Below are 26,862 nucleotides of genomic sequence, written 5' to 3' on the forward strand. Positions count from 1 at the left end.
GATCACAGTGGAGAAAACTTTAAACTGTCCCTCCTCAAACACTCACACGGTTCATTGATGAGCTAATGAGTGTGACACGACTGATTGGTTGTAACAGATAATTTTATTAAAAAAAGATGTGCTTGTATAGACAGACATGTTCAGTTTAAATACAATCTAAAATTAATTTTATATTTTTTTCATAATACTGGGAATGGACTACATTTTAAAACACTTTGAACCTAGTAACATTTCTATGACAAAGTAGCAATTAGCAGTGCAGCTACAAGAAAGCAAATAGAGTTTGTATACAAATCAATTACACACAATCAATAAAACACGTATTTGCAAACTTCTGGTCAACATCTCATAAATAATGTAAATGCAATAAGTGTGAACAAGGAGGTCAACTTGGACATCTTTTTTTGTTTTTTTAAACGTCGCCTGTTTTTCTGAAATTCTCCATTCTTCATAAATACGACAAAAATACTTTTCCAAACAGTATCTCTATCACACACACGTGTTAGTTTGTCTGGAGTGTATTCAGTTCGAGTCCTCCAGGCTGCTGCTTTTCTGCTCCGAGTTGCAGTTGCAGAGCCGCTTCATAATACTTTGCAGGCTCGGCTCAACGATACCAAGCAGGGGTCTCTGGGAGGGGTCCCCGTTCCAGCAGGCCTCCATCAGCTGCCAGCACTCTTCATCAAAAGTAGGCACGCGCTCTGGTCTGGAACCTGATTGAGGAAAACATGCGAGTGTACATAAGTGAGTCTCTGGCAGAAACACAAGAGATCCAAATATCTCAATGTGTATGGGAATTTTTGACCATTCTTCAGGAAGCACATTTGTGATGTCATACGTTGTGATGTTGTGACGAGAAGGTCTGACTCAGTCTGCACTCCAATTCATCCCAAAGGTATTCTATCAAGCTGAGGTCAGGACTCTTTGCTGGCCAGCCAAGTTTTTTTTTTTTACCCCCAACTCGCTCGTCCAAGTCTTTACGGACTTTGCTTTGTGAACTGGTGCTCAGCCATGTTGTAACAAGAAGGGGCGATCCCCAAACCGTTTCCATAGAGTTGAAAGAATGAAAATGTCTTGGTGCTGAAGCATTAAGAGTTCCTTTCACTGGAACTAAGGGGCCAAATGCAACTCCTAAGCACAGCAAACTATAATCCCCCCGTCACTAAACTTTACACTCAGCGCAGTGCAGTCAGACTCGTCCATTTGCATTACCAGATGGAAAGTAATGATTCATTATTCCAGAGGACACATCTCTACTGCTCTTGAGTCCAGTGGCAGTGTGCTTCACAGTGCATCTGACGCTTTGCATTGTGCTTGGTGATGTAAGGCTTGGATGCAGCAGCTTGGTCATGGATACTCTTTAAATGAAGTTCTCTACACACTGTTCCTGAGCTGATCTGAAGTCTCTGTGCACAACTCACCTCGGCATCCACTAATCCCACTCTGATTTTACATGACCTACCACTTCATGGCCGAGTTGCTGTCATTCCAAATTGCTTCCACTTTGTTATAAAAACACTAATAGCTGCCTGTGGAATATTTAGTAGTGAGGAAACAGCTGGACTTGTTGCATAGGTGGCATCTTATCATGGCACCACGCTGGAATTCACTGAGCTCCTGAGAGCCACACATTTTTTAACTTTGTAGAAGCAGTCTGCATGCCTACGTGCCTGATTTTATACGCCCGTGGTGGTCGAATTGACTAGAATACCTGAATTTAATGATTTGGATGTGTGAGTAGATACTTTTGGCACTGCAGTGTATATTGTGTTTTGGGGTTATGATCTTATTACATGCATTGTAAGCCTCTCCCAAATTCTCAAACTAAGATTTGTATTCTCCAAGAGGAGTTCGAGTCCACCACCTGGGCTCATGTGATTCTAAGGTGTTAGGGCCGTTTACCTTTTTTAACGTTGGTCCAGAGCTGATCCTTGCTGGAGCATTTCTCAAAAGCTTCTGGAAGTTTCACTGAACCGGTGCACAGGTACCAGAACAGGATCCCAAAGGCGTAGACGTCCACAGAGTTGTCATATTTTCCTGTCGGGAGACGAGCCACAACGGAGACAAAACTTAAAATCTGACACACAAAACTAGCTGCAGGTATGACTTCCTGCTCTTATAACTCTGCCGTCTTCTTCAGTGAGTAAAATGGCAAGGTTTCTTTTTTTTTTTTAAAAACGTACTGCCCCGTCATCATACCTGTAAACAGCTCTGGAGCCATGTGGATGGGAGTTCCTACTATGCTGCCAGACATCATGGCCTCTGGTTTACAGAAGCCCAGGTCGGTGATCTTTGCCCGATTTTGTTTGTCCAACTAGAAAAGCAAAGAGATGGTTATCTAGTCAAGTAGAAAATATTGCAGTAATTCAATTTTCTTACATTTTTACTCATAAAAATGTGGTCTGATCTTTATGTGAAGGCCGGGTTTACAGTCACCTGAGAGCATGCGTCCACACAGATGGCTCGTTGTAAGAGTCTAGCTGTAGGACGCATGCACAGCTATTGCGTTGCAGTCTCTGTATTTGTATATTTATTTATAGCATGTGTATATTTTAGATTGTATAATCAAAACAGGTATGCAAGATCTTCTAGACAGGAGTAGGCATTAACGAGCATTTGGTTCCTCCTACGCTTTTTCAAACAGGAAAGGGTCAATTTATTTTTTCCATGTAAATACGAAACTGTATTTGATTTCATGTTTATTCATTTTTTTTTATTTTTTTTTTTTTTATGCGCATTAACACTTCTTACTTAAATGTTTGAAATAAAGACTGGAAACTGTACCTCTAATGTAGGCTATAGCTATTAACAAAGTTAAATCAAACTACACTAATAACAATTAAACTGAACTTGCATCTATTGAACACTTTTAGTATCATTCACTGCAGGCTGGAAAAACTAAGAAATCTCTTGATTTTACTAACTTGTGGAACCTCATTCAGCAGCAACAACCTCCACCAGATGCTTCTTGTAGAACTTACACAACACAAAGGACAAATTTAGGACAAATTTCCCCCTGCAAAGCTGTCCAATATTTATGAGATTTCCTGATGTAACCCTGGGCAGACCATGCCACAGCATCTCTACAACCACTCTGATAATTTAATTTTGTGCTTTGGTTTGTTGTCTTGTTTTGTTGTCTTAATTTCAGCTCATGCAAAATTTATCAATGCAATTTTTAAATGAACCGTTTCCTCATTAAATACAGGCTTCAGAGCTTGGATGAAGTTTTGTTCATTTTTCTCTTTTTTCTGTTTATTAAATTTGTGAAATATAAATAAACAAACTAATTACAAACACTAACAAACAGAGATGGTGCTAAACTGAAGCTGTGACATCAGTAATGCAATAAGACAATACTCTGCACTTGCACAGAGGTTCATTTTATATAGCGAAACAGAACAACTAGTCCATAAATCCAATCCATGTACTTCAGTCCAAAAAGGTGGCGATTGTCCGTGTCATCTATTCAACTCCAGATTATAAATCAGCAGACGTTCTAGTGATCACGTTCTTCCATATTCACAACCTCTGAGATTACAGATTTCCACAAAGAAATAGAGGAAGGATCATCTCTGGCCCACTTCAACATTATAGCTTCCCTTGCTAACATTAAGAGGCTGGATCACATCCTCTTTTGCAGACAGGAGGGAATCTTCCCAATGTGATATACGAGTGCATTTTCCAAAAGGTGCTGACCTCTTGCTGCACTAACACTTGAACATACTGCTGTCCAGACGGTTCATGCATTCCCACAAACAATGCAGCCTGAGATTTACATTTACTTTTCTCCATTTTTGCACCCGTCTGTAAAACCAGAATGCGTGGGGAACATCCAGGTGGTCTTTTGCAAACCTGAGATATGCTGTATTTTCCTTCATGGTGTTCTTCTGTCAACACTCTGCCCATTTACTATTATTCACAGTGGAAACGTACATACAGATGTTTGCATTTTATTAGTGTAATCACTCTGTTTATATTTGTGACTTAGATGAGGATCAGATCACAGGTTTTGAGTAACCGATGTAGAGATTATAGTAACTGTATGATGCTGAACCTATGGAGTGCATTTTCTTCGGTGTTTGGGACAGGTCTCATTTCAGATCGACTGTGGGCCACTTTGATAATATAGTGTTCTGGTAGAGCTACACAGTCACAGACTCTATAACCGGTCTAACTGACAGCTGATCTGAACTTACCAGAACATTTTTTAGCTTTATGTCTCTGTGCAGGAGACCCTGACCGTGGAGGAAACGGATCCCCTCCACTACATCCAGAGCAATCTGCAGTCTCTCTTTCAGTGATAAACCAGCCTGGCAGGAACATACAAAAACAACAGAGAGAGACAGAAACGGGAGACTTAACAGGATGTAAAGAGCAGAGTAGAAGAGTATGGAGCTGCTCCTATAAAGCGATGACCTAAGATCTTTGTTATTTGCTGCTTTATCAAGTCACCTTCAAGCCTGTGTAGAGGTCTCGGTGCAGCCGCTCCATGATAAGCAGCACAGATATGCTGGAGCCGTCTCCGTAGGTGTAATCAATCACAGAGCCGTGCAGGTCGACGAGCCGCTCATGTTTGGGCAGTGACCTGAAGAGATTACACACCCAAAGAAAGGAGGAAAACAAAAATATTTTAACAATAAACTCATAAAATCTTCACTTCTAACCCCCAACCACCTTCTTCTGCTTATACTTCTGTTATCTTGACGTCAATCTTGTTTGCCTTTGATAAATTCGCCTCTGCAAAGTTTTGGAGATTCCAGAATTCCTCAGAGCTGAGGCGATTATAACGCACAAGCATTAACAATATGCTGTCACCTTTAAAAATAAACACTGACATGACACAAAAGAGCCTCAAGGCTTCAACAGTCAAAACTACTTTAAGCTGGGTGGAGTTTGGCCTTGAAAACAAGCAGCCTGTCATGTTCTATAAGCAGAGCTCTGCTCTTGATGAATGCATCTGCTTCTGAAACTTTCTCAGTCACAGCTGCTGGACGCGAGTAACGCTGTGATGCATTTGGATCGGGCTGTTTAGTGTGAAGACGCGATTGTGTTCAAACACTGGTTCCCAATAACTCACCGTGTGTAGTGAAACTCTAAAGCCAGGTCGTTCCAGTGTTTATCGTCAGGCGGGACCACCGACTTCAGTGCACATGGGTAGTGACCTCCCCAGCTATCACACAAATACACAACGCCGTACTGACCCCGACCCAACTCCCGCCCAAGCTTGGGCTTGCCTGTGAGGAGTGAGAGAGAGAAAAAGAGAGAATTGCAGATAATAAGATTAGATACCTAAAATGTATACTTTTCATTCAAGCAGGGACACATCTTGGAGTTAAATTAGTTAAGATCAGATTTAGAACTTGAAGGAGCCACAGTTTAGCAGAAACGTGTGAGTGCACTGTGCCCGTTTGTGGGAACGACGGAGGAATTTGGTGGTGACTCACCATGCAGCAGCACGTCCCTCAGAGAGCGGCTCTCCAAAGACAAGCGGGCCAGTCGAGGGGCGTGGTCCTTCCTCACACGCAGCCACAGGTCCTCGGTGCGCTCCAGACGGCCCGTGTGCCCTTCCTCCAGCTGCAAACACAACACATGGTGTAACAACTCATGCCCAGCATTAGGACATATCAAAGAGCTCATCTCATTCGTTAGCAATAACATTTATTTTCCAAAATTAAAATTACTAACCAGTTAATTTTGTAGGGAAAAAAAGCCAGCAGCGAGGCTCCTCTCTACAGGTTTAAACTTAATGTAGCTCTGTCTGTTTCTTGAAAATCCCCCTTTAACTAACAGAGTCCATGTACAGAGCTGATGAATGCTTCATTGATCCACCCATCATGTTTGTTTGGCCAAGAAAGTTCTCCTTCATAGTAAAACAAGCCTGGTCTCAAAAGAGTCGCACTAACATGAGTCAAAGACTGCTCTGCTCTCTACAGAAACATAACAAGCACAGGCAGCTCATTACACATTTTAAGTTTCCTCTGTTTCTTTTAAGAACACCACAGCCATGCTGAGATATATCAAAGTCTTATTGGTACAAAATGTTATTTTATGTCTGTCAAACTGTGTTATCGTTACCATTTTTGTAGATTCAACTAAATAAATGGTTTTTGTGTTTGACTAAAGAAAATATAAAATTGGTCCTTTTTGCACAGTACTGTACATAATTTAAAAATATGTATAAAAAGCTCTGACCACATGTTTTTGGATTCAATAATCTCGATCCTTCTGTTTGTTGTTTTTACATTACAGCGTGAGATTCTACCATGAAAAACTAGCTGGCTCCAAAGTTCTCAGTGACCCCTGACCAGCTGTTTTGATCCCTATGGTTATGTGACGTCATTTGTGAGGTTGTTTAAAGCAGAGGTCAGCGCAGAGAAGCTCACCGACTCACTCACTTTTTTCTTTTTAAACCAGAGAGCCACAGTAAATTAAAGAACATGTGCTGTGTGTAAAACAGCTCTTATCTACACGGTCTGCTCACCACTAACAGCTCACTATTACCAAACTGATAAAATACTGCAAGTTCAAATATTGTTAAGTATATTAAATTACTTATTTGTTTACATCAGGGTTTTTCCTGCATTGTGGAATTTTTTTGGTTCCAACTCAAAGAGAATTCAGGCAGCTCCAGAGGAAATTCCCCTCCCGGCTTGTAATGAAATTATTTTTTAACCAGTTTTGTTAATTGGGGTTTCATCAGCTCAACCAGAAAAGACATTTCTGTTTATCAAATGTTCCCCACAGGCCGATTCTGAGCCAGAAAACAAAATAAACAACAGTAATTAAAAAAAACAGAGTGAGCTGGATTTGTTCATATATTCAACACAAGGCAGCTTTGCAGTTGTGGATGTAAATAAATCAGGAGACAAGCTGAGATTATTAAAAGACAAACTGCGGGAAAACATTCACAACAATTCTCGGCTCTTATTTACTCATGTATGTGAAGTATGAGCTTTGTATTTAAGCAAATAAGAAAAAAGAAATGTTTGGATGCTGCAAGATGTAACATGTTGCTTAACGTGAGAATCTCTCTCCCAACTGAAAGTAGTTCTCCAGAAATTGTCCCCAAATGTCCGAATCGGTGGAACTGGAGATCATCCATACTTTCCACTAAGAAGCTGGAAGATTGCTGATGGTTTAATATGCAATGCTACAGATTCCCACATGCAGCTCTGTAATGGGGACAAAATACTGGTCTGCAGTGTGTAAGTAAAATCAACCACTGTACAGTCAGCCCATCACCTACATGGGAACCATAGGGGCTTGTATAAAGTGCCGAGTATCATTGTTGTGTGCTCTTTTAGGCACTACTACCTTTTTCTTATAATACGACCTTAAGGCCATTACACACCGTTGTAAAAAACCATGATATTAATTTGAACATCTTGAACATCTTCGCCGATGTCCTGCTTGTTTTTCTGGTCGCTCCAACAGGAACGTGACACGCATATGATGTTATTTTAGTCGGCTGGTTTCCACAGCACTGAACCAGTGGATCAGAAGCATAAATAACCTAATTTTCATTTAGTTATGTTCAGCCAATATCACATCCTCTTCTGTCACAATAAATCACTACATTTGTGTAACTGCATGATAATGGAGACAGCGATGTGGCCCACACTGACTGTCATGTGATAATTATCATCACTCATTTGTCGGGGGCTTTATGGAGGGATGTCCCCGCCATTTTCATACATTTTTAACATTTTTACTTCTTGTTTTATTGTGATTTGTATCTGTGAAGAGTGGCATTTAAATAAGTTTCACTGACTTAATAAATTGTCCATTTTCGAGCTGTGCGGTTAGCAGCCTTTAGTCTTGCAGCTGCTAAAGAGAACGGGCTTTTAACGCGTTCGGGTGAAGAAGCTGCTGTGAATTGCTCCCAGCTCTCACATTTTTTGGCTGAGCTGTGAAACCAGCTGCTAATGTTACACAAACAATACTAGATCCGTCCCAAATACCTCTCTGCATATGTGAGAGTTCCAGGAAATGTCTCATAAGGCATACCACAGCATCACACGCCACTTTCATCTCCGCTGCTAACAAACAAACAACAATGTGTAGATGCTTTGTGGTCACGATTTTTTTCCTACATACCAGCGCTAGCTCTAGTTTTACAGCCTCACTGCCCTGGAAGTGGAGCCTCACTTTAAGACCAACATTTTTTTGACTGCAGTGAGAGTTACTGGTGAGTAGTCAAGCTTTAGTGAATCATCACCATTTTGCTGACTGTTTTTTAGGTATATTTAAGATCATACAGGGGAAAGTATCTGTAGGAATAGGAAAAAAAGTGCAGCTAAAGCAAAAGAGAAGTTTTTAACCTGACGCAGAGATGCAGCGAAAGCCTCATGGGAGCTGTTGAGCCGGGTCCTGAACTGCGAGCAGATACTTCGGGCCAGTTTGGCAGCGCTGAGACTTTCGATGGCGTCCTGGGCCACTTTGCGCTTCCACTCTGGAGTGATGGCAGGAGGGTTTACAAACGTTATCCTGTGGATTATCTGCAAGGAAGAAGGAGAGCCTCATATAACAAAAGGAAAAAAAACATAGCCATCTCATCAGAAGTCTGTGTACTCTAAAAATTATTTGCGTGAATGTTTGAGATGCCGACCTGTTTGATTTGCTCCCAAACGAGTCTCGTGACAGAAGATCCAGAATGAAAGGTGACCTCTACGTGATAGGCAGCATTTAACAGCTGTGACAGGTGAGAAAAGGGTTAGCACAAAACACAAATTTTAAGACAATACTATCATCTGTGAGTCTAAAAAGCCTCTACCATTAATAAAGGGACTCATTATTCTACTTTTGTGTATTTAAAAAACAACAACAAAAACCCAGCTCAAATAACATGTGAGACACCACATTTCCACTGCAGGAACTCAAGCAGGCACAGGTTTACAGAACAGGCTGCTCATCACAGCTTTCAGCTCCTCTGTTCCACTGTGTAAGATCCACTCACATAATGTTGTGACGTAACAGCAGCAACAGCTTTGACAGTGACACTGTTCACCAACACAGCACAAAGTATGAATAACTGTGGATCTGTGAGACCCAATCAAAGACAACAATACTAGAATTAAACCGAGAAATTCTTATGTGTTGTTAGACACTCTACAACAGGTAAAGTCACCAAAAGAGTTCATCTTAACCAAAACCACAAACTCAATTTCAAAAGAATTGAAATGCTGTGTGAAATATTAAAAACAGAATGATTTGCAGATCTCACAAACTCATATTTTATTCGCAATAGAACACAGAAATGTCAAACGTTTGACCTGAGAAAACATAAAAGACACATCAATGCTATAAATTCAAAATCCTACGTCACCATCGCATTCACGCCACTCGCCCAGGTAACGACAATAAAGGCTGAGGGGTAAAAACAGTGATATAAAAGAAGAGAGAAGCAAACCGTAGAGACCGGTTGTGCTTCTGAAAATGAGCTTTCAAAACTGTGCTTGTTCCAGGTTTAATTCCTGTTTCTTTAGAGGCCCTCAGAAGTCTATAACCCAACAGCAGATACTTTCTTTTTGCATTAAAACATTAGAAGACACACGAAAGTGACTTTCTACTTTTTCCAGCAGTGGAAAAGTCCCTTGTTCCTGCTGGCTTTTCAGTAAAATTTCCCCTTTAAGCTTTAATGAAATACTTCTGACATTTTTATATGTGATTAGTGTTCACACCTTACATTTCTTGACACACACATGCTACATTAGCCTCCTTTCTCACCCACCTGTTTGAGATGATTAGAAGTGATATTGTGAACAGAAGAATCAAAATTGGACTTCTCCAGACTGCTGAGGCATCGCTCCAGAGTTCCTACAAAGCTCTCCCTCAGATAATCCACGGAGCTGATGAGCTTATTCGCCACAGCCTGATTCAAACTGGCCACTATCAGCTCCTGGATCTGGTTGATGCAGGATTTTATCTCCTTTGACGTAACAGGCTCTCCATTTGTTGTCACGATGACGTCTATTTGATGTAAAAAAAAACCAGTTTGTCATGTTAACGTGTGGCACATGTAAACAATAAGGACAAATAAATATTGAATAACTGATGTCACTGGATTTTCATTTGATGCATGTGTACTGGAGGATCAACTTAAGAGTATTTGTATGATTGCATCAGTTTTTGCAAAGACTTCATGTTGAAGATAACGTTTCTCCACAAGAACAACCTTAAAGCTTTCTACGAGAAAAAGTAATCACCCCGGAGGGTGGCAAACTACCTCACAGGTAACTCTTCTTGCTGTTGGAGGTAGATTGACTCTCCAGGGTTTGAGCCAACAAATATTTTTAAATGACCGATCATACACTTTAATCGTCATGCAGCATTAAAAAAAAATTCTTGAAAAATTCTTTTACACATGATAAATTTAGCCTTTTACTGATAATCACTAATATTAATAAATGTAAACACATTTTAAAACACCCTTTCAAATAAAAATGTTAATGAAATGTTAATAAACACTCTGAAGACTATTCACACATTTCTATCACACCCATGTTTTTGGATGTAAGGTGAAAAAAAAAAAAAAAAAAAAAAAAAAAAAAAAAGGTTCCAAACTCCAACACACATTTCATTTTATCACTCATTAGTTCTGTAGGAGCGAAAAAAGGAGGGTCGTTCAGCATCAGTCCATGAAAGCTGAACTGATTTTTCATATTTGACTGAAATAATTCCAGAGGAAAAATACAGTTCTTAACAGGAATTCAGGTCCCTTTGTTATTTTTCTCATAAATATAAAAGGGATAAAGGTACAGGGATTCTGAATTCTAGTAGCTAAAAAACTACTTAAACTAGGTCCTTCAAATTTTATGGTAACTACTTGATACAATAATTTTATGAATATGGACTTCAAAGAGTTTATTTTAAGTTAAAATAGAACGAAGGATGAAGTCCTTGAAATATTTCGATCTCCACTGCCTGTCAGCAGATTTGAAGGCTTGTAGAAGCTGCATAAACAAGGAACATTTGTTCTGGTATTCTCTTTAATTTCTTGATAAATTCAATACAGTTTTGCATTTATTTTTTTTTATTTGATGAACTGACATGGAGTGAGCCAGAACCAAGATGGATTTTCTTATTAAAGTAATTAAAATAAAGGGTTGACGTTGTCACAATAGCATTTGCAAACTTGTCCATATAATTTTCCACTGGATTCAACTTCCAACAAGTCTCCTTCGCCTTTGTGTACAAAGCATTGTGTCAGACTTACTGTAGTTTTAACAATGATCTCTATTATCTTTCTCCAGAGGAGAAAAATCTATTTATGTTGCAACACTGGTGATAAGGTTATGGGTGGAAAAACTGCACATTGCCGATTTCCTGATTAATGGATGACTAAAAAGAAAAAAAAGGCTCAGTGTTAAAACACCTGCACAGAGTATTACTCAATGTTTTTTCAGATAACCAAGAGAAGTTACTTCTCAAACATACTCGGAGCAAAAGCAACAGCCTTTTCTTTCTGAATTTGTTGAGTCAGGCAGTGCCAAACTTTGGGGGCAGATTGTGAAACACAGATGGCTTAGTTACATCTGCATAGATCAACGTAAGTATCTAAAGACTATGCACAGTCTGGTTTTGTAGGTTTTAAACCTGAAACCTGCAAAGAGATTTTGAGAACGTCACAAATGTAAACAAGAAGAGACACGATAAAAATCATCTGACAAGTCAGCAGCCTGGTTCCAGTCTATCACCTTCTGTAAAGGACACTTACTAAAGCGAGCAGCTTTTCTTGTTTACTGTTCTATCTAGGAAGATTTGATCTTGATCAGGTATATGGGTAACATCCGTGCACCTTATATACACTCACTGGCCACGTATGTATACCTGTTCAACACAAATTTCTAATCAGCCAATCAGATGGCAGGAACCAAATGCATTTAGGTACGTAGACACAGTCAAAAAGACCTACTGAAGTTCAAACGGAGCATCAGAACGGGAAGAAAGGTGAAACTGAAACTAGTCTGACTGATTTTGGGTGTCAGTGAGGCTGGTTTGAGTATTTCAGAAACTGCTGACCTACTGGGATTTTCCCACTTAACCATCTCTATTGTTTACAGAGAATCCACAACATGTTGCAAAGTCCAAATCATCTCAGACTGGTTTCACTGTACTCCAGTGGCCTCCACAGATACCAGATCTCATTCAATAGAGCACCTTTGGGATGGTTTTGGAATGGGGGATTCACATCATGGATGCACAGCTAACAAATCTGTAGCAACCGTGTGATGCCATCACTTCAATACAGACCAAAATCAACAAGTCATCTATGCTAGCCACAAATACCAAACATGGAAACCGCAGTACTGCTAAGGTTAAAACACATCCTCTGGATGCTCATTCAAACAGCGACCTTGTAAATTGTGTGTGCAGAAGACAAGAGGAAGAAATTTACATGTACACAGAAAGACTGCAGATGAGGTGAGGTGCAAAGCAATAATAATAGTAATAATATTATTTTTTATTATTATTATTATTAACAATAAAAACAGTTGTGGTTTTCCTTATACATTTTCTAGGCTAAGTAACGTCTGGCAGAATTTTATTTGATCACATCTGAAAAACTGTTCAGACACAAACAAGCCGATCAGATTACTCGGATACTCTGATGTAATCTGTGTTGTAATCTTTTGTGCATTTTACCATTTACAAACAGGTCGAGATGGCATTTCCCTTATAGTATGAAAGATCCTACACCTGTCTATTGGCACCGGTGCTTATCTGCTCACCTGTAAACTCCAGGTTGGCAGCATCCTCCAGTAACTGCTCTTTCATGCTGGTGAGTGTCTCCACTATCATCTCCTTCATCTCTTCCTGTTTGCGGTTAGCGATGGCCATAAGGGAGTTGAAGAGTTCACCCTCTTTCTCTCGGGTGTACTCCAGCCTGCGTGGTGTTATCTGCAGGTCCCTCTGCATGTCAAAGGCCTGCAAGAAAGTGAGGCACAAAGGACAAAGGTCTGTTTGGACTTTTACCCCCACTGTGACCAAGCAAATCATCAAGTGACTGTGTCTGCTGTGAAGCAGTAGAGCAATACATACAAACATACGAATAAAGATGAACAGTAGTAGGAAGCATCATTGTCTGACCTGGTTGATAAAAAGATCTAGACACCGACAGTGAAGTCCATTGAGCAGGCTGGCAGCTTCCACCTGCTGATTTTGAAGCACCTGGCGAGCAAACGGCACCAATGACCGATGCAGTCTTTCAAAAGATTCACCCAAAATGCTCTGGGGCTTGGAGCCCGGTGTGGGCATCTGCGTTGGGGCGCCACAGGAACAGTTTCCTGTCGGGCTATTGAGAAAGCCAAGTGACAGTAGCTGCTTGTGAAGGGGGCTCTTCTCCTTCTCTGTGTGGCGGCCACATTCTGGGGATGCTGCTGGAACGCTGTCAGGCAAACGGACAAAACAGATGGGAAAGGAGAGCATCTCTTTGACCTTCCAGAGCTGTGCCACCTGTTCTGAGCTGAGGGAGTCCTGGTTGATGGCATAGAGTATGACTGGGATCACATTGCGAGTGCAGTCTTCCAGAGCTTCTTCTATGGGCTGGACACTTGGGCAAGGCACCACCATGACCTTTGCTTCCTGACAAGGGAAAACAAAACAATGTGACGCTTATTTAAAAAAAAAAAAAAGTTTATGCAGCCGTCATTAAAGGAAACATGTCTTCATCTTTTTACAAAAAAGACAATTAAATCAAATTAAATACAAATTTTAATTTTTATGAAATCTAGCAATACAGAAACTACTAAAAGGATGACGCCAGGTTTATTATTTCACAAATATCTGACAAAGCTGGCGTCACTTAATTAAAACTAATAAGGACAGAAAACAGAGTTACCTTATTTATTGTACATGTAATAACATTTGTACAATTTCCCATGTGTGAAACAAAACATAACTTAACAGTAACAGGGGAAAAAAACTTCAGATAAGACCTGTGTTCAATTTCTGCTCAGCACCAAACAAAAGGCAGATAGAGACAGTGACTATAAGTAAATAAGTAAAGTAAATCCCCTTACAGCCTGACTTCTGGATCTCACTGATTGGCTGTCTCGCTATGTGGCCCACAGATTACAGTCAGTCAATTAATTATATATACTCATGATCTCAACTCATTGTGTATAGTAGGGCTGCCACAAACGATTATTTTGATAGTCGACTAGTCACCGATTATTTTTGCGATTAGTCGACTAATCAGATCATGCATCCATTGAACGTAAAACGTACAGCTTATTGCACCAGCACGCGTCTGCTCTTATATAACTATCATTAGCTTACAGCTTTAAGTGTTCATGGTGCTAACTAAAAATAAAGACAAGAGGATAGTTTATTAAATTTAAATGAAATTTGCAGATTGTTTCGGTGGAGTTTAATAAACGCAGCCGTCTGCTCCTTGCTATCTAAAATATAACAGGACACCAGAGTATATTCTCGAGCATCTCACACTTCTGATAATCAGTTGTCTGCTTGACGTTTATTCAGCTGTGTAAAAACTATAACTTTAATCTCAGCCAAACCGATTTACTCAGGAACAAATAAAATACTGAAAAAAGCCAAACAATAACATTTTTAAGTTATCTAAGTGACTTGTACATCATGTTTAACCTGAGTAGCGAAAGACAGCGGTGGGTTTGAAAACGATTTGCAGGGAGTCCGGTGTTCTCACCGGCTGTAGTGAGCCTTGAACCCCGGCTAGCTATCGAGCTAGTGGGTAACAGACGTCTCCGAAAACGTCGGAGTGCTTTTGAAAACATGTGGTGTCTTGATAAACTGAGCAGATATTTGAAGTTCACACAGCTACATTCTCGCCTGAAAATATGTTAAACGTTTATTTTGTGACCCAGAAAGAATAATAAGAGTAACATTAACGCTAACTAGCTGCCGCCATTGTTGAAAACTGAGCAGGGCCGCGCTATGAATTCTGGGACACAGTTTCTTCTTCTTCGGGGTTTAACGGCAGCTGGCATCCTTGTACATGCAGTGCTGCCATCTTGTGTTTCAGTCCGTTATTACACTCTTAAATCCTACTACTTATTCCTGAAAGCGCTGTGGTCAGATGAAACTAAAATCAGGGTTCTCTGACATCAATGCAACTCTTTGTAAGCAGGGAATCAAATAATTATTTACCCCAGTGTAGGTGTCTCATGAGTGCTGGTGTAAGGCATAGATTTTCCCCCCCCAAAAAAAAAAAAAAAAAAAAAAAAAAAAAAAAACCTGAAACAGTCTTGTCTTTTAAATGTTTTCTTTTTTCAAAAGTTTTCTCCAAGCTATTATAGCCGTGACAGGCGTCGCCTATTGAAATGATGGTAAAGACTAAAATGACCGAACACGTCTTCAACCTGCAGTGTCTTGTGCACGTCGAGATAACACCAAAGTGTAGAGGCACACCAGCACTTCAGCTGACGTGACATCACTTTTTGCGCATGCTCCTTTTCACAAGCATAAACCAAGACGCGGTGCGGTGCACTGGCTAGTTTACAAATGCAGATAAACATTGAAGAACACTCTCAGATGATGATGACTTTGAGATTGCATTTTGGCAACTGGAATTCATCTTTTTCTCAACATGTAACAAAACACCTGCTTAACATGATTGGTTGCTAAAACCCAGTCTACAAAACAAACCAAAGAGCTACTCTTACCAAATATTTGAACCCTTGCCTACTGCTCGGCTGTGATATTTGCCCTGCTAATAGAGAATTGTTAACAAAAGCTGAAGCCACACTGCAAACTGTCCAAGCCTGTTTTTCTGCATTAGGTTTGGCAGCAAGTACAAGTTTCCATTTTGGTGCAAATCAAAAGACAAATACACCGATACCAATCTGTGATTGGTTAATGATCGGGAATTAACCAATGGACTGCTATTAGTCAGGCTCTAACTCGGCCATTAACCTTATGACCTCAAATACCAGCGCTACAAACTCCTGTTAAATACAATCTACAATTCATGCCATGAGATGTTCAAAGAGCTTTCCCCCTGAGAAAGAAAGAACACGTCACAGACCGTTTCTAATTCTGAACACATCATGGCACATAAATATTTGTAGTGGTCTTGGGAATGGCTGTGACAGGGCAGAAAAAAAATTGATGCAAAAAGATTTTCTTAACCCTTAATAATTAACGACATTTACAAAAATAGAAGGAGAGACTGTGACGGGGTGGAGGAAGAAAAAAAAAAAAACGAGCCAGAGGGGGGGGAAAAAGGCAGAAATGACCAACAGCTACACAAAGGAGACAGTCAGTCCTGTCTCCAAGAAACAAGAGGCGAGGCCGTCTGAGCAGTCTCTTTGGAACAAAGATAGCCTGCAAACATTTGGTCGCAACCAATCAAAATCAATACAATGTTTGAATTAATGGGGCCTGTTTTCAACAACAACCTTTCAAGAGGAAGCCTGTAGGGTGTTTTGATGTTACTGTTCAGGTTTAATACGACTTTAAAGCCCACGTTAGTCTGCCCAAGTTCTACAAAGAAACAATCATATAAAGAAATTATTAATTTCTCCTTAATGCATATTTTAAGGGTGACTGGCAAAATCACAGTTGTTCGTAAGAGTCTGCAGAACCGTGGCAGTAAACATATTGGATTATACCTCAAAAGAATTTTTAGAAACATGGTGGTAGATTAGCACCCTCATATGTCAACATGGTTAGAAGGCAGTTAAGTTGAAGCAGGAGGCATGCGTAAATACCCCGGGATGAAGTGAGGGTCAATTAGCAAGTGGGCTCTCATCTGCTGGCCTCTATGGCAGGAGTGTGTGAATGCCACAGCGAGCAGAGAGATTCTGTGCCTCCATTTACTTCTTATTCTCTGCTCTTCGTTCAGCACAGACAAAGCACTGGGCTGCTTTAGTTGTCTGGTTTGAAGAAAGTGGATTTTATTTTCTTCAAGTGTAGTTAATCAAATGCATACAATACGAGATCACACTGGTCCTTCGGTCTTTAATTTTTTCAGAGAATCTGAATCGTTACTGAAAAATATGTCAGCTATTTCAGCTTCTAGGGTCACAATAAAGCACATCTTATCTCCTCCAGTCACTCATGAAAGTAAATGGAGATTTGAAACAACTGGCTTTGTTTCCAGTATTGAGGTTTTCAGACATTAATCTGTAAAATACGAAACTGCAGCTAAATTTTAATTAGCTACTTACAAATTAACACCAATCGGATTCATCTCATCTGTCTGTGGTGTTTTTATCCCACACACATATTCTGATGGGTGTTGTTGTAAACCTGAACACTATTGGATTTTTTAAAGTAAAGTTTTTAATGGATCTTCTTTTATTAGCACAGCCCACACCAAATGTTGATCTATGCCTTTGGAAAACAAAACAAAACACCAAAAATATTTTTTCTAGTGATATGAACACCCAGTGTCCCAGATCTCAACTGTAACCATGGCAACTGTACCACACCAAAGGGTTTGAGATCTGTTTTTTACATGACCTAGTCATGTGAATCACACCAGACCAGTAGCATTATGTAAGGGGGTTGGGCGGGTGGGCTGGAAAAGCCGGGCCTAGTTTCTGGAGATCTGGGATCCTTTGGGAGGCCTTTCCATGTGTCACGCATGATAAGAAATGACTACAATTCACGGACCAAACCAAATCATTTAATTTTCTCAAGATGCTCTGATTTTCTGGTCACACAAACCGCATAGTGTGTGTGAAAAACAGAGGTGAAACACTGCATGCCTAAACAACAGCACAAATCAAAGTGAAAAAGTGAACAGCACAAGAAATAATCAGCTCTGCTCAGTAATCTGTTTATGAGCTAAACCATGTGAGCAAAAGCTAATTCAAGCAGGAGACAAAATGTCAAAGGAAACAAAAGAACAAATCGATCCATGAAAAACAAAACAAAACAGGAGAACAGTAAATATCAGCTCACAAAATATAAGTACACACTGAATTTTTTAAAAATACATTTCACAACTGAAATAAACAGTAATCAAAGCACCGTTTCATAATTTTTCCATATGATGAAAAATTAAAGCAAAAATGGGATCTTTACCAGGCTCAAAGTTATTTTAAATAAAAACCTCATATGAACAAAAACTAAATATTAAAAAATATTACACTGCATCATTATAATTTTAAACAAAACTAAACAAAAATGCTAAATTTCTGATATCCAAAGGAATTAAGATGGTCAGCATCAGCCAGGTGCTGATAATGAAATACACTTGACTAACTGATCAACAACAAGTGTTAGCACCTCTATAAAAGCTGGAGTTTTGGCAGTTAATAGGTCTGGAGCCTTCAGGCTTGTGTTAACACAATGCCAGGGAGGAAAGACATTAGCGATGAGCTTAGAGAAGCAACTGTTCCTACCCATCAATCTAAGGGGTTTAAGGCCATTTCCAAATGGTGAGAAAGATAATTCACAAGTGTAAAATGTTAAAGACAGCTGCCAATAATCCCAGGAGCGGTCATCCCAGCAAATTCATCCCAAGGTCAAACTGCACAATGCTCAGAGATATTGCAAGAAATCCAAGAGCTACAATCTGAGACGCTACAGGCCTCGGTGAGAGTTAAATGTTAAAGTTCATGACAGTGCAATTAGAAAAAGCCTGAACAAGTGTGGCTTGTTTGGAAGGGTAACCAGGAGAAAGGCTCTTTTCTCTAACGACTGTTAACGACTTATGTTTGCAAAAGTTGCATCCAAACAAATCACAAGACTTCTGGAACAATGACCTTTAGACAGATGGGATCAAAATTGAGATATTTGGACATGATACACAGAACCATGTTAGGAAAAAACCCAAACCTAGCATATTAGCATGAACAACTTATAACAACTGTCAGCACGGCGGTGGGGGGGTGATGCTTTTGGGCTTGTTTTGCAACAACAGGACCTTGACACCCTGCAAGTGTTCTGTCAACCACGAACTCTTCTGCACACATATTCTAAAGTCAAATTGGAGGCCCTCTATCCAACAGCTAAGGTTTGGCCGAACATGCATCAACAGGGTTGGTCAACAGGGTAATGATCCCAAACACAGCAGCTAAACTACACCAGAATGCCTGGAAAAGAAAAGACTCAAGGTGTTGCAATGGCCGAACCCAACCTGACTGAAATGCTGTGGCAGGAGCTCAAGAGAATTCTGCCTACAAACCCGATCAAAGTCAAGGTAGTCAAGTGTAATTTCATTTTCACACTATATCATGTGTTATGGCCCTCGCAGGGCCTCCTCCTGAAGTTGCCCTTGTGTGGGTGTGTCCTACCATATCTCCTGCCTTAGGTGCCACCTTTTTTGTACAGCTGACCCCCATCAGAAATTAGAAGTACTTAAGGCCAGAGAAAGGTGAGCTCTAGTGCCAGAGAGCCATGTTGGTGGTTGCAGCTAGTGAGCTGTGTGTGGTGATTGTTTGCTCCTGCTCGGTGGAGAGGAGTGTTTGATGACTAATCCTTTTTTTACTCACTTTTCAGTTTACTGACCGACGCCTGAGTTTTGGTTTGTTTCTTTTAATAGTGATAGTGGCTTGACCATCTTTTAGTTCAGTTATTAATAGAAGCATTAATAAAATTCTTTAAATTAACCATTTTGCCTGCCTGTCTCCTTTTTTCGACCTGGACACCTTTTGTTACTGACCCCTCATCCCCTGGACCTTTTAATAGAAGTCTATAATGTGCAACAATACACTCTATGATCATGATTTTTCATAAATCTGCTCACACCAGATTCACCAAAACCTTTCAATCAAGAATCAGACACAACACAACCACACATTACTCATGAACATAAAATCAAAAATCACCTGCATCATCCTAATGAACTTTACAACAATAACTACACAACCGCTCAAAGGTTTGGAGTCAAATAGTTCTTGAAAGAAACGCACGTTTGTTTATCAAAGGTTGTAAATTATGACGATGATCATGTTTATTGTTATATTGAATCCATTACACAAGTAACCACACAGGTATAAAAGGCCCATTGCATTATCTAATGCCAGTTTATTGTGGTAAAAGTCTAACTGATAATGGCAGAACAGCTTTAATCCGCTCTGCTGATAACAGACAGAATACATTTGGCTAGTTAAATGTCTGAAACATTAGCCTTTGCGGGTTGACCACAGAATCAAAATGCTCCTCAAGAAAAACTTCATTGACAAAACATCTCAGAACATTCTTACTATCCTAATTTAATTTTCTGTAAAAGGAGTAGTAAACACCACTCTATGAGCCCTTTTCTTGATCAATAGTTTTCACTTTAAATTACTTAAAAAAATAAAATAAAGTTTTGTGCAATAGTGTACCATACATCAATGGGAAACACATAAATGGCACCAATCTCACATAAAGGGGTTCATGAGGGTAAAAAAATTAATCCATCCATCCATCACTTGTTCTCCTGAGCTCACCTAGCAGGCATCCTAATCAGATCCATGAACCACCAACAATGGCTCCATTCAATGAACACTAGTATCAGCTCTACTCTAAGCCTTTCATGAATGGCTCAACCCAAACACCCTTCAGAACAAACTCATTATCCGTGCTTCCATCTCCAATCTCACTCCTTCAGTCTTTATCCACAGCTCGTAGCCATCACTGAGGGCAAGAACATGGATAAACCTGTAAATCATGAGCTATTTATGCTCAACTCTCACTCCTTCGCTCAAACTCTGTCCTGACCCGGAGAGGGAACGCCACACTTTTCTGTCTGAGAGACATGGCCTCGGATTTAAACCATTCATTCTCTTCCCAGTCACTTCACACCTAGTTGCACACTCCCCAACCACGGGCTGGAGGTCACCACTCGAGGAAATGTGCACCTTGGTTGTGCCTTGAAACTCTGTTTACAATATTTATTAAAAAAATGTTGACAAAGGAGAACTCTGTCAGTGGCCAACAGCACCTTGGAATGAGTCTTACTTATTGCTAGCAAATCAAACCCTCTCTACTGTTAAACAGAGACATCTACAGTCGTTTCAAGCCTACCTGAAGCAGCGAGTGATGGAGAGTGATTTCCAGCTCTGCTAGCCTGTGGGCTGGGTCCTCGCATTCCTCATGGATCTCCAGGTCCTCCCTGGGAACCGTATCCCAGCGACCACAATTAGCCGCCAACTGGTGCACCAGCTCATACTGGCCAGGCAGTGCCAAGCTGAGCCGTGTCTGTCTCCCATGGGTGAAACAAAGTTTCCTCCTCTTGCAGACAGTGCCCTGGACTCCTTCACAAGGCTCTCCAGCCTCACCGCCCAGTGGCAGCAGCTTCTCCCCTAGAAGGCTGTTGACCAGCTGGTAGCGAGCAGTGCAGTTCTGGCCCAGCACAAGGATATAGGGGGCAGCACCCACATTGTTGCGTAGGAACTCTTCTTCATGAACAGGGAACGAGATACAGCTCAGCTGACCTGGAGAAATGAGGAGGACATGTTATCTGAAACCACATGAGTATAGTAGAACAAACACGTAAGACTCAGTAAGCTGTTTAGAAACTCTTGGTCGGCACTACAGGTGTCAGCATCAGCATCCTATCTGTGTTTCACATCCTCGTCACAGCGTTTTTGAATGTTTAGCCAGTGAAGAATTAATGCGACATGACAGATAGATATCAGCCACTGTAATGGGTAAATCTCTTTGCTGTAGTCCTATTAACCTGCATTCACTTTACCCTTGTTTGATATGCATCAAACCAAGGAGTCATAAAGTGGTGACTCTGGTAAATTAAACTGGCTGTGTGTGTTTGAGTAAAAATTTATTGTGTTTTTTACATCTAAAAAATGACATGAGATTGTGTTGTGCATGAATTTTGTACTGGTTTTGCCTTCAAGGTAGAATGAAGAGCTGAATGTTGTTAAAAGAGAAGCTGTTCCTCAATTCCCTACCATTAAAAAAAATACAAATAACACAAAGAAAAAAAACAAAAAGAAAAAAAACAGATAATGCTACAAACACAACCAGCTGATCTGAGCAGAGCATAAACGAGTAATACCTGACTTTGTTTGTTTCGTGTAACTGTAAGAAAAAAAATATATCACTAAATATTGCTATCAGCATTCCTTTTAAAAATCCTATCAGTTAAACATGGTAAATGGTAAATGGCCTGTATTTATATAGCGCTTTACTAGTCCCTAAGGACCCCAAAGCGCTTTACATATCCAGACATCCACCCATTCACACACACATTCACACACTGGTGATGGCAAGCTACGTTGTAGCCACAGCCACCCTGGGGCGCACTGACAGAGGCGAGGCTGCCGGACACTGGCGCCACCAGGCCCTCTGACCACCACCAGTAGGCAACGGGTGAAGTGTCTTGCCCAAGGACACAACGACCGAGACTGTCCAAGCTGGGGCTCGAACCGGCAACCTTCCGATTACAAGGCGAACTCCCAACTCTTGAGCCACGATCGCCCGTGGCGATCGAGACATCTCGACTTTCCCTCCCATTTGTTAGATGTTACAGACGTGTTAGATGCATAAGAATAAAAACATGGATGTAACTACCATGATGTCATCCACTGGGTTCAGAAGCCCCTTTTTGAAGCTTTAAGATTAGCATGTTCATTTCCAATTTTGTTTTGACTTGGTTAAAATAAAAATTTTAAACATTTTCAATTGACTAATCATTTGTCATTCATATGCGTTTACAGAGGAAAACACAGTAAGCCATTTTCCTTAAGACTGAAGATTGAACTTCAAATTGGCGGGAATACTATTTAAGGTCGCTCACACATGGACTCGATCCTCACACCAAGTCCTTTACAGTACTTCCAAGCACTTTGTTCTCTAATGTGTACCTTTCTACTCTTTTGTATATATTCCTCTAGTTTGCATACATTTCTCCTATTTTTTATTTATTCCTGCACATGGGTGCTCCATGATTTTTACTCTAGCTGATTTTTACTGCATGCTTTCCTGGGCTATATCCAGTATAGATATGGCATTATGATTAAAGATTTTCCACTGTCCTGACAAACTAATCAGAATTAAAAGGTGGTGTTGTATCTGTAAAATTAGTAGAAAGAAAATTTTGCACAAATACTTTAAAGGTATCCTACAAGTATTTGGATACCAACAATACAGTCATCAGAGATACTCAGCTGTTGTTGGGAACACAGTCATCCCACCCATGGTGCTTTTTAAACCTTCTGTTTGCAAGATTCAGCCAATCAAAAGAAAGATGGCTTAAAAAAAAAGAGGAAGCAATTAAACAGTTCAAAGGATGAAGTGAAGTAATGCACCACAGTCCCATATAAGATAAATACGGGATTTTTTCAAATTATTTTTATGAAACATTAATAAGAATAACAGGTTATCTTTACACATCAATTATGGCTCATGTGCATCCTTATCAATAACATACCACATGAAGAAGCAATACAATATACTATTGTACTGAAGTCTTCTCCCACCCCTAGTCAGCACTGATATCAAAGATGGGACACTCAGATTATTACATCTATATTATTCTTGGTATTTTAGCATGACTCCAAGAATACAGGATATCATATTCCACAACAGAGACAATGAACCACTCTTCATCAAATATTATTTTTTGGGGATTATTTTTTTTCCCAGGTCTAGCCCTAAGGTATGGAGCACAAACAGAAGAATCAATTCATTTCAATTATTGTGGGGCTCTGATATAATCCTCAATGATGCTGAGTCACAGTCTAAAACACTTACATAACAAAGACAGCGCATAGCTGCAACAGCCCCCTTTATAGTCACATACCACTGCATTACTTTCTAGCACTACAGTGGCTTTACTGCACTTCTAACCTGCCCTTATTGACCTAACATGAAGCAATAACGCAAGCAAGTCAACACAGCCCAAACACACACAGCAAGTATATATACACCCAGGATATTTCCAAGATGAATGGGATGGCAGGTGAAGACATGCACTTGGCAGCATTTTGTTATTGTTTTTTTCTGTTGATTATGGCTAACCTTCAGTTATCTTTGTACATTCAACACGGAGAGGAGGAGAACAGACTCTGACCTTCTCTGTATGCAATTCCTGAAGATGATTATCAAGCCCAGTCTGTTTATTTCACAGAAAAAGATCTCTGAATTTTCTGATGAAATGATGCTGGAGACAGTGCTCATGGTTTTGGACACACAAAAGTATAAGTATATATATATATATATATATATATATATATGAATGTGTGTGTGTGAGAGAGAGAGAGAGAGAGAGAGAGAGAGAGAGAGAGAGAGAGAGAGAGAGAGAGAGAGAGAGAGAGAGAAATCTATGACCCGTAACTTGAATCTAATCAGAGATGACTCAAGCAGCCAGTGCACAAATCTCAGCATATTTGGTGCACTTATTCTGCACATGCTTTCCAGAGGGGGTTTAATCTCTTTAGTTTTCTTTGAGCCAAATGAATGGATTTTTCTCCCAACCTGCCTGCTGGTGCAATAATCACTTAGCAGTAGCGGCAGCAGTTAGCCTTTTCTTTTTACTTCCCTTCTGCATGCTTAAGTGTAACCCCAGCTGTGGGTGCTTTAAACATGCAAACGTGGATGCAGTACTTGTGTATTTCCAGGTGGTGTTCAAACCTACCTGCCTCCAGAGAAGCTGAAGCCGAGCTCATGGTCGATGCACAAGCATTGCTGTAGTTTTGCCGTATTTCCCGGAAGAAAGCATTAGTCTCCTTTAGGTTTTTCTTCAGCTGTACGGAGTGCTTGTTGTAGCTGGTAAATACTCTCGTCAGTTCCCGAGTTAGAGGAGTCGTTTTCTGCTGTTGTGCATTTCCCTCCATGGTAAACAGACTGGGCTGCTGCTGCTGCCTTGTCCTCGATGCGACTTAAGTGGTCAGGTGCCAAACACCTTGAGTGAACCCGAAATGTCTTAATGCACACCCCTTTCCTTGCGCGCTAACTAGTTAGTTCACATGCTCGCCCAAAACCACCTGCTAGCATTTGTTAATTAAAAAGAAAGAAAGAAAGAAAAGGAGTCAAGTTAACAGGTAGTGTCCTTAAACATACATGAAGTAGGAGTGCGTCAGTGCTAAACGGTCCCCACTGTCTGTTGTGTCCGTGAATGAGAAGAAGGCATTTGTTGTTGTCCTGTTGACAAGCACGGCTAAGCTAGTTTCACGTCAAGCTTCGAGTGGAAGAAAACCGCTTCGAGTTATCGCTATTTAATCATTTTTACTTCCTTTTAATAGTCGCAGTGTTTTTTCATTACTAACAACAAACTTGCAAGTGTCTTAAAAACAAAGCACGCACGTAAGGCTACGTTGTGTCGGCCAAAATTACGCTAAGAAATCAGTGCTGCGACCTAGCTGTGGTCCACTGAAAGTTAGCGTTGCTAGCCAGAGGGCATCTCCGATCCGTCCCCGCCTTAGCCTGGCACGGCACACATATCCATTTAACCTGACGCGGCACACTTTCACAGCAGTGCAGCCCCGTGTTTAAAAGAGAGGGCCCGGCTTTGTCACCGACACAAACAGCCCGAGCACGACTTTAAAACAACAACACGAAAAAAACTCCGTTTTTCCAGAGGAGGCTGCGCTATAGACCGTTCCTAACCAACAGTGGCCCGGTGGAGCCAGCGGACATCCTCCACCCCAAACACCGACGACTGACAGTTGCCAAACCGAGCCGGGTGCTGTCGCTGGTGGTGACGAATAGGACGAGTGGGGCTGGTGCAGGGCGAGGAGTGTCAAAATCATATAGCTGAGAGAAGCAGGAGTGAAATCACAGCAAAACAGAAACTCGACGAGAGCGGTGTGCGGAGGAAAAGGCGGGGCCCAAGCGGCATTCTGGGAAGTGTAGGCATTAGAGAGAACGCCGTTTCCACCGGGAGGCGAAGATATAGACGGATGGAAAAAGGGGAATTATGAACGAAAAAAGACTAAGAGTGGAAAATATCTGGTTTACGGCTTTGTGCACACAGTGTAATATCTGATCAATAATAATCCCAGCAGAGATATAGATTTATTGATTAGTTCTCCGACTAATTCATGAGCACACGTGCATGTCCATCCTTGGAAATGAATGGGACTTGTCTTTATGTTCAGTTATACTATCACAGGCATCTACATTTGTTTTAATTATTTAGTTTAATAATTGGGTAATTCTAGGTCAACCAAAAGTTTCCTTGCTTTACTCGCAATCTATCCAGCATGTGGTTACCTCTCATACCACATGGGTTTATTTACATTCAAATCAAATATGAAATGATAGTTTTCATTTTTATATCACTCCACATGACAAACTTCTGCTAGACAAAGACACTAAGAACTTACAAGTAATATGGGGCTATTATTAGTCCCGTACCAAGTCGGCCCATTACAGTGAGAAACTGAGTGCAGACATGTGTCAGAACTACAAGCTGCTAGTGAGCTCCCTCTTCTGGCAGAAAGGTTGAATTACAAAAACATTATCTTCGAAAAGGTTAGTTAAGGTCAGATCAAATCAGGAATATTTTCTGTGCCAAAGCTTTATATGATCTGATTTAATAAATGTATAATATTTCAGATATAACGTCAGATAACACTAATAATATTTGGACATCACATGTGCAATAACTTTACAGATTCATTTATGTTCTCTTCTTGAAACTTCTTCTTCTTTCAGTTAAAAGGTTGCCACAGCAGAGCTTCTGCCTCCATCTCACTCTATCCCCTATCATCCTCCTCTGTCACAACAACCCTCCGCATTTCCTACTTCACTACATCCTTCACTGAATCACCTCTATGGTCTTCCTCTTGTCTTCTTACCTGGCAGCTTGATATTTAGCATCCTCTCAAAGGTCAAATGTATTTATATAGAAGATTTAAAACAACAGGGTTGACCAAAGTGCTATACATTAAAAGTATATAGCCCCAAGAAAAACTACAGTAAAATGCAGAAATAATTAGCATAAAGTAAAATAAAATAAAATAAAACCATAACATAAAATGC

At 40.4% G+C, this 26,862-nt stretch overlaps 1 protein-coding gene across 1 annotated transcript; it reads right to left on the reverse strand.

Annotated features, from left to right (window-relative positions):
* Positions 1–84: 84 nt before the first annotated feature.
* dstyk (dual serine/threonine and tyrosine protein kinase) lies at positions 85–25,725 on the reverse strand. The gene is made up of 14 exons (XM_003441434.5): positions 24,515–25,725; positions 20,944–21,353; positions 13,090–13,584; positions 12,732–12,927; positions 9,731–9,969; positions 8,609–8,692; positions 8,322–8,498; positions 5,445–5,574; positions 5,078–5,234; positions 4,453–4,585; positions 4,197–4,310; positions 2,197–2,311; positions 1,900–2,034; positions 85–710 (listed from the first exon to the last, which is right to left on the reverse strand). Exons 1-14 carry the CDS (start codon positions 24,711–24,713, stop codon positions 523–525), a joined length of 2,772 nt encoding a protein of 923 aa, XP_003441482.1. The 5' UTR covers positions 24,714–25,725; the 3' UTR covers positions 85–522.
* Positions 25,726–26,862: the final 1,137 nt, after the last annotated feature.

This window comes from Oreochromis niloticus, linkage group LG5 (genome assembly GCF_001858045.2).
Source record: "Oreochromis niloticus isolate F11D_XX linkage group LG5, O_niloticus_UMD_NMBU, whole genome shotgun sequence".
NCBI classification, from domain to species: domain Eukaryota; kingdom Metazoa; phylum Chordata; class Actinopteri; order Cichliformes; family Cichlidae; genus Oreochromis; species Oreochromis niloticus.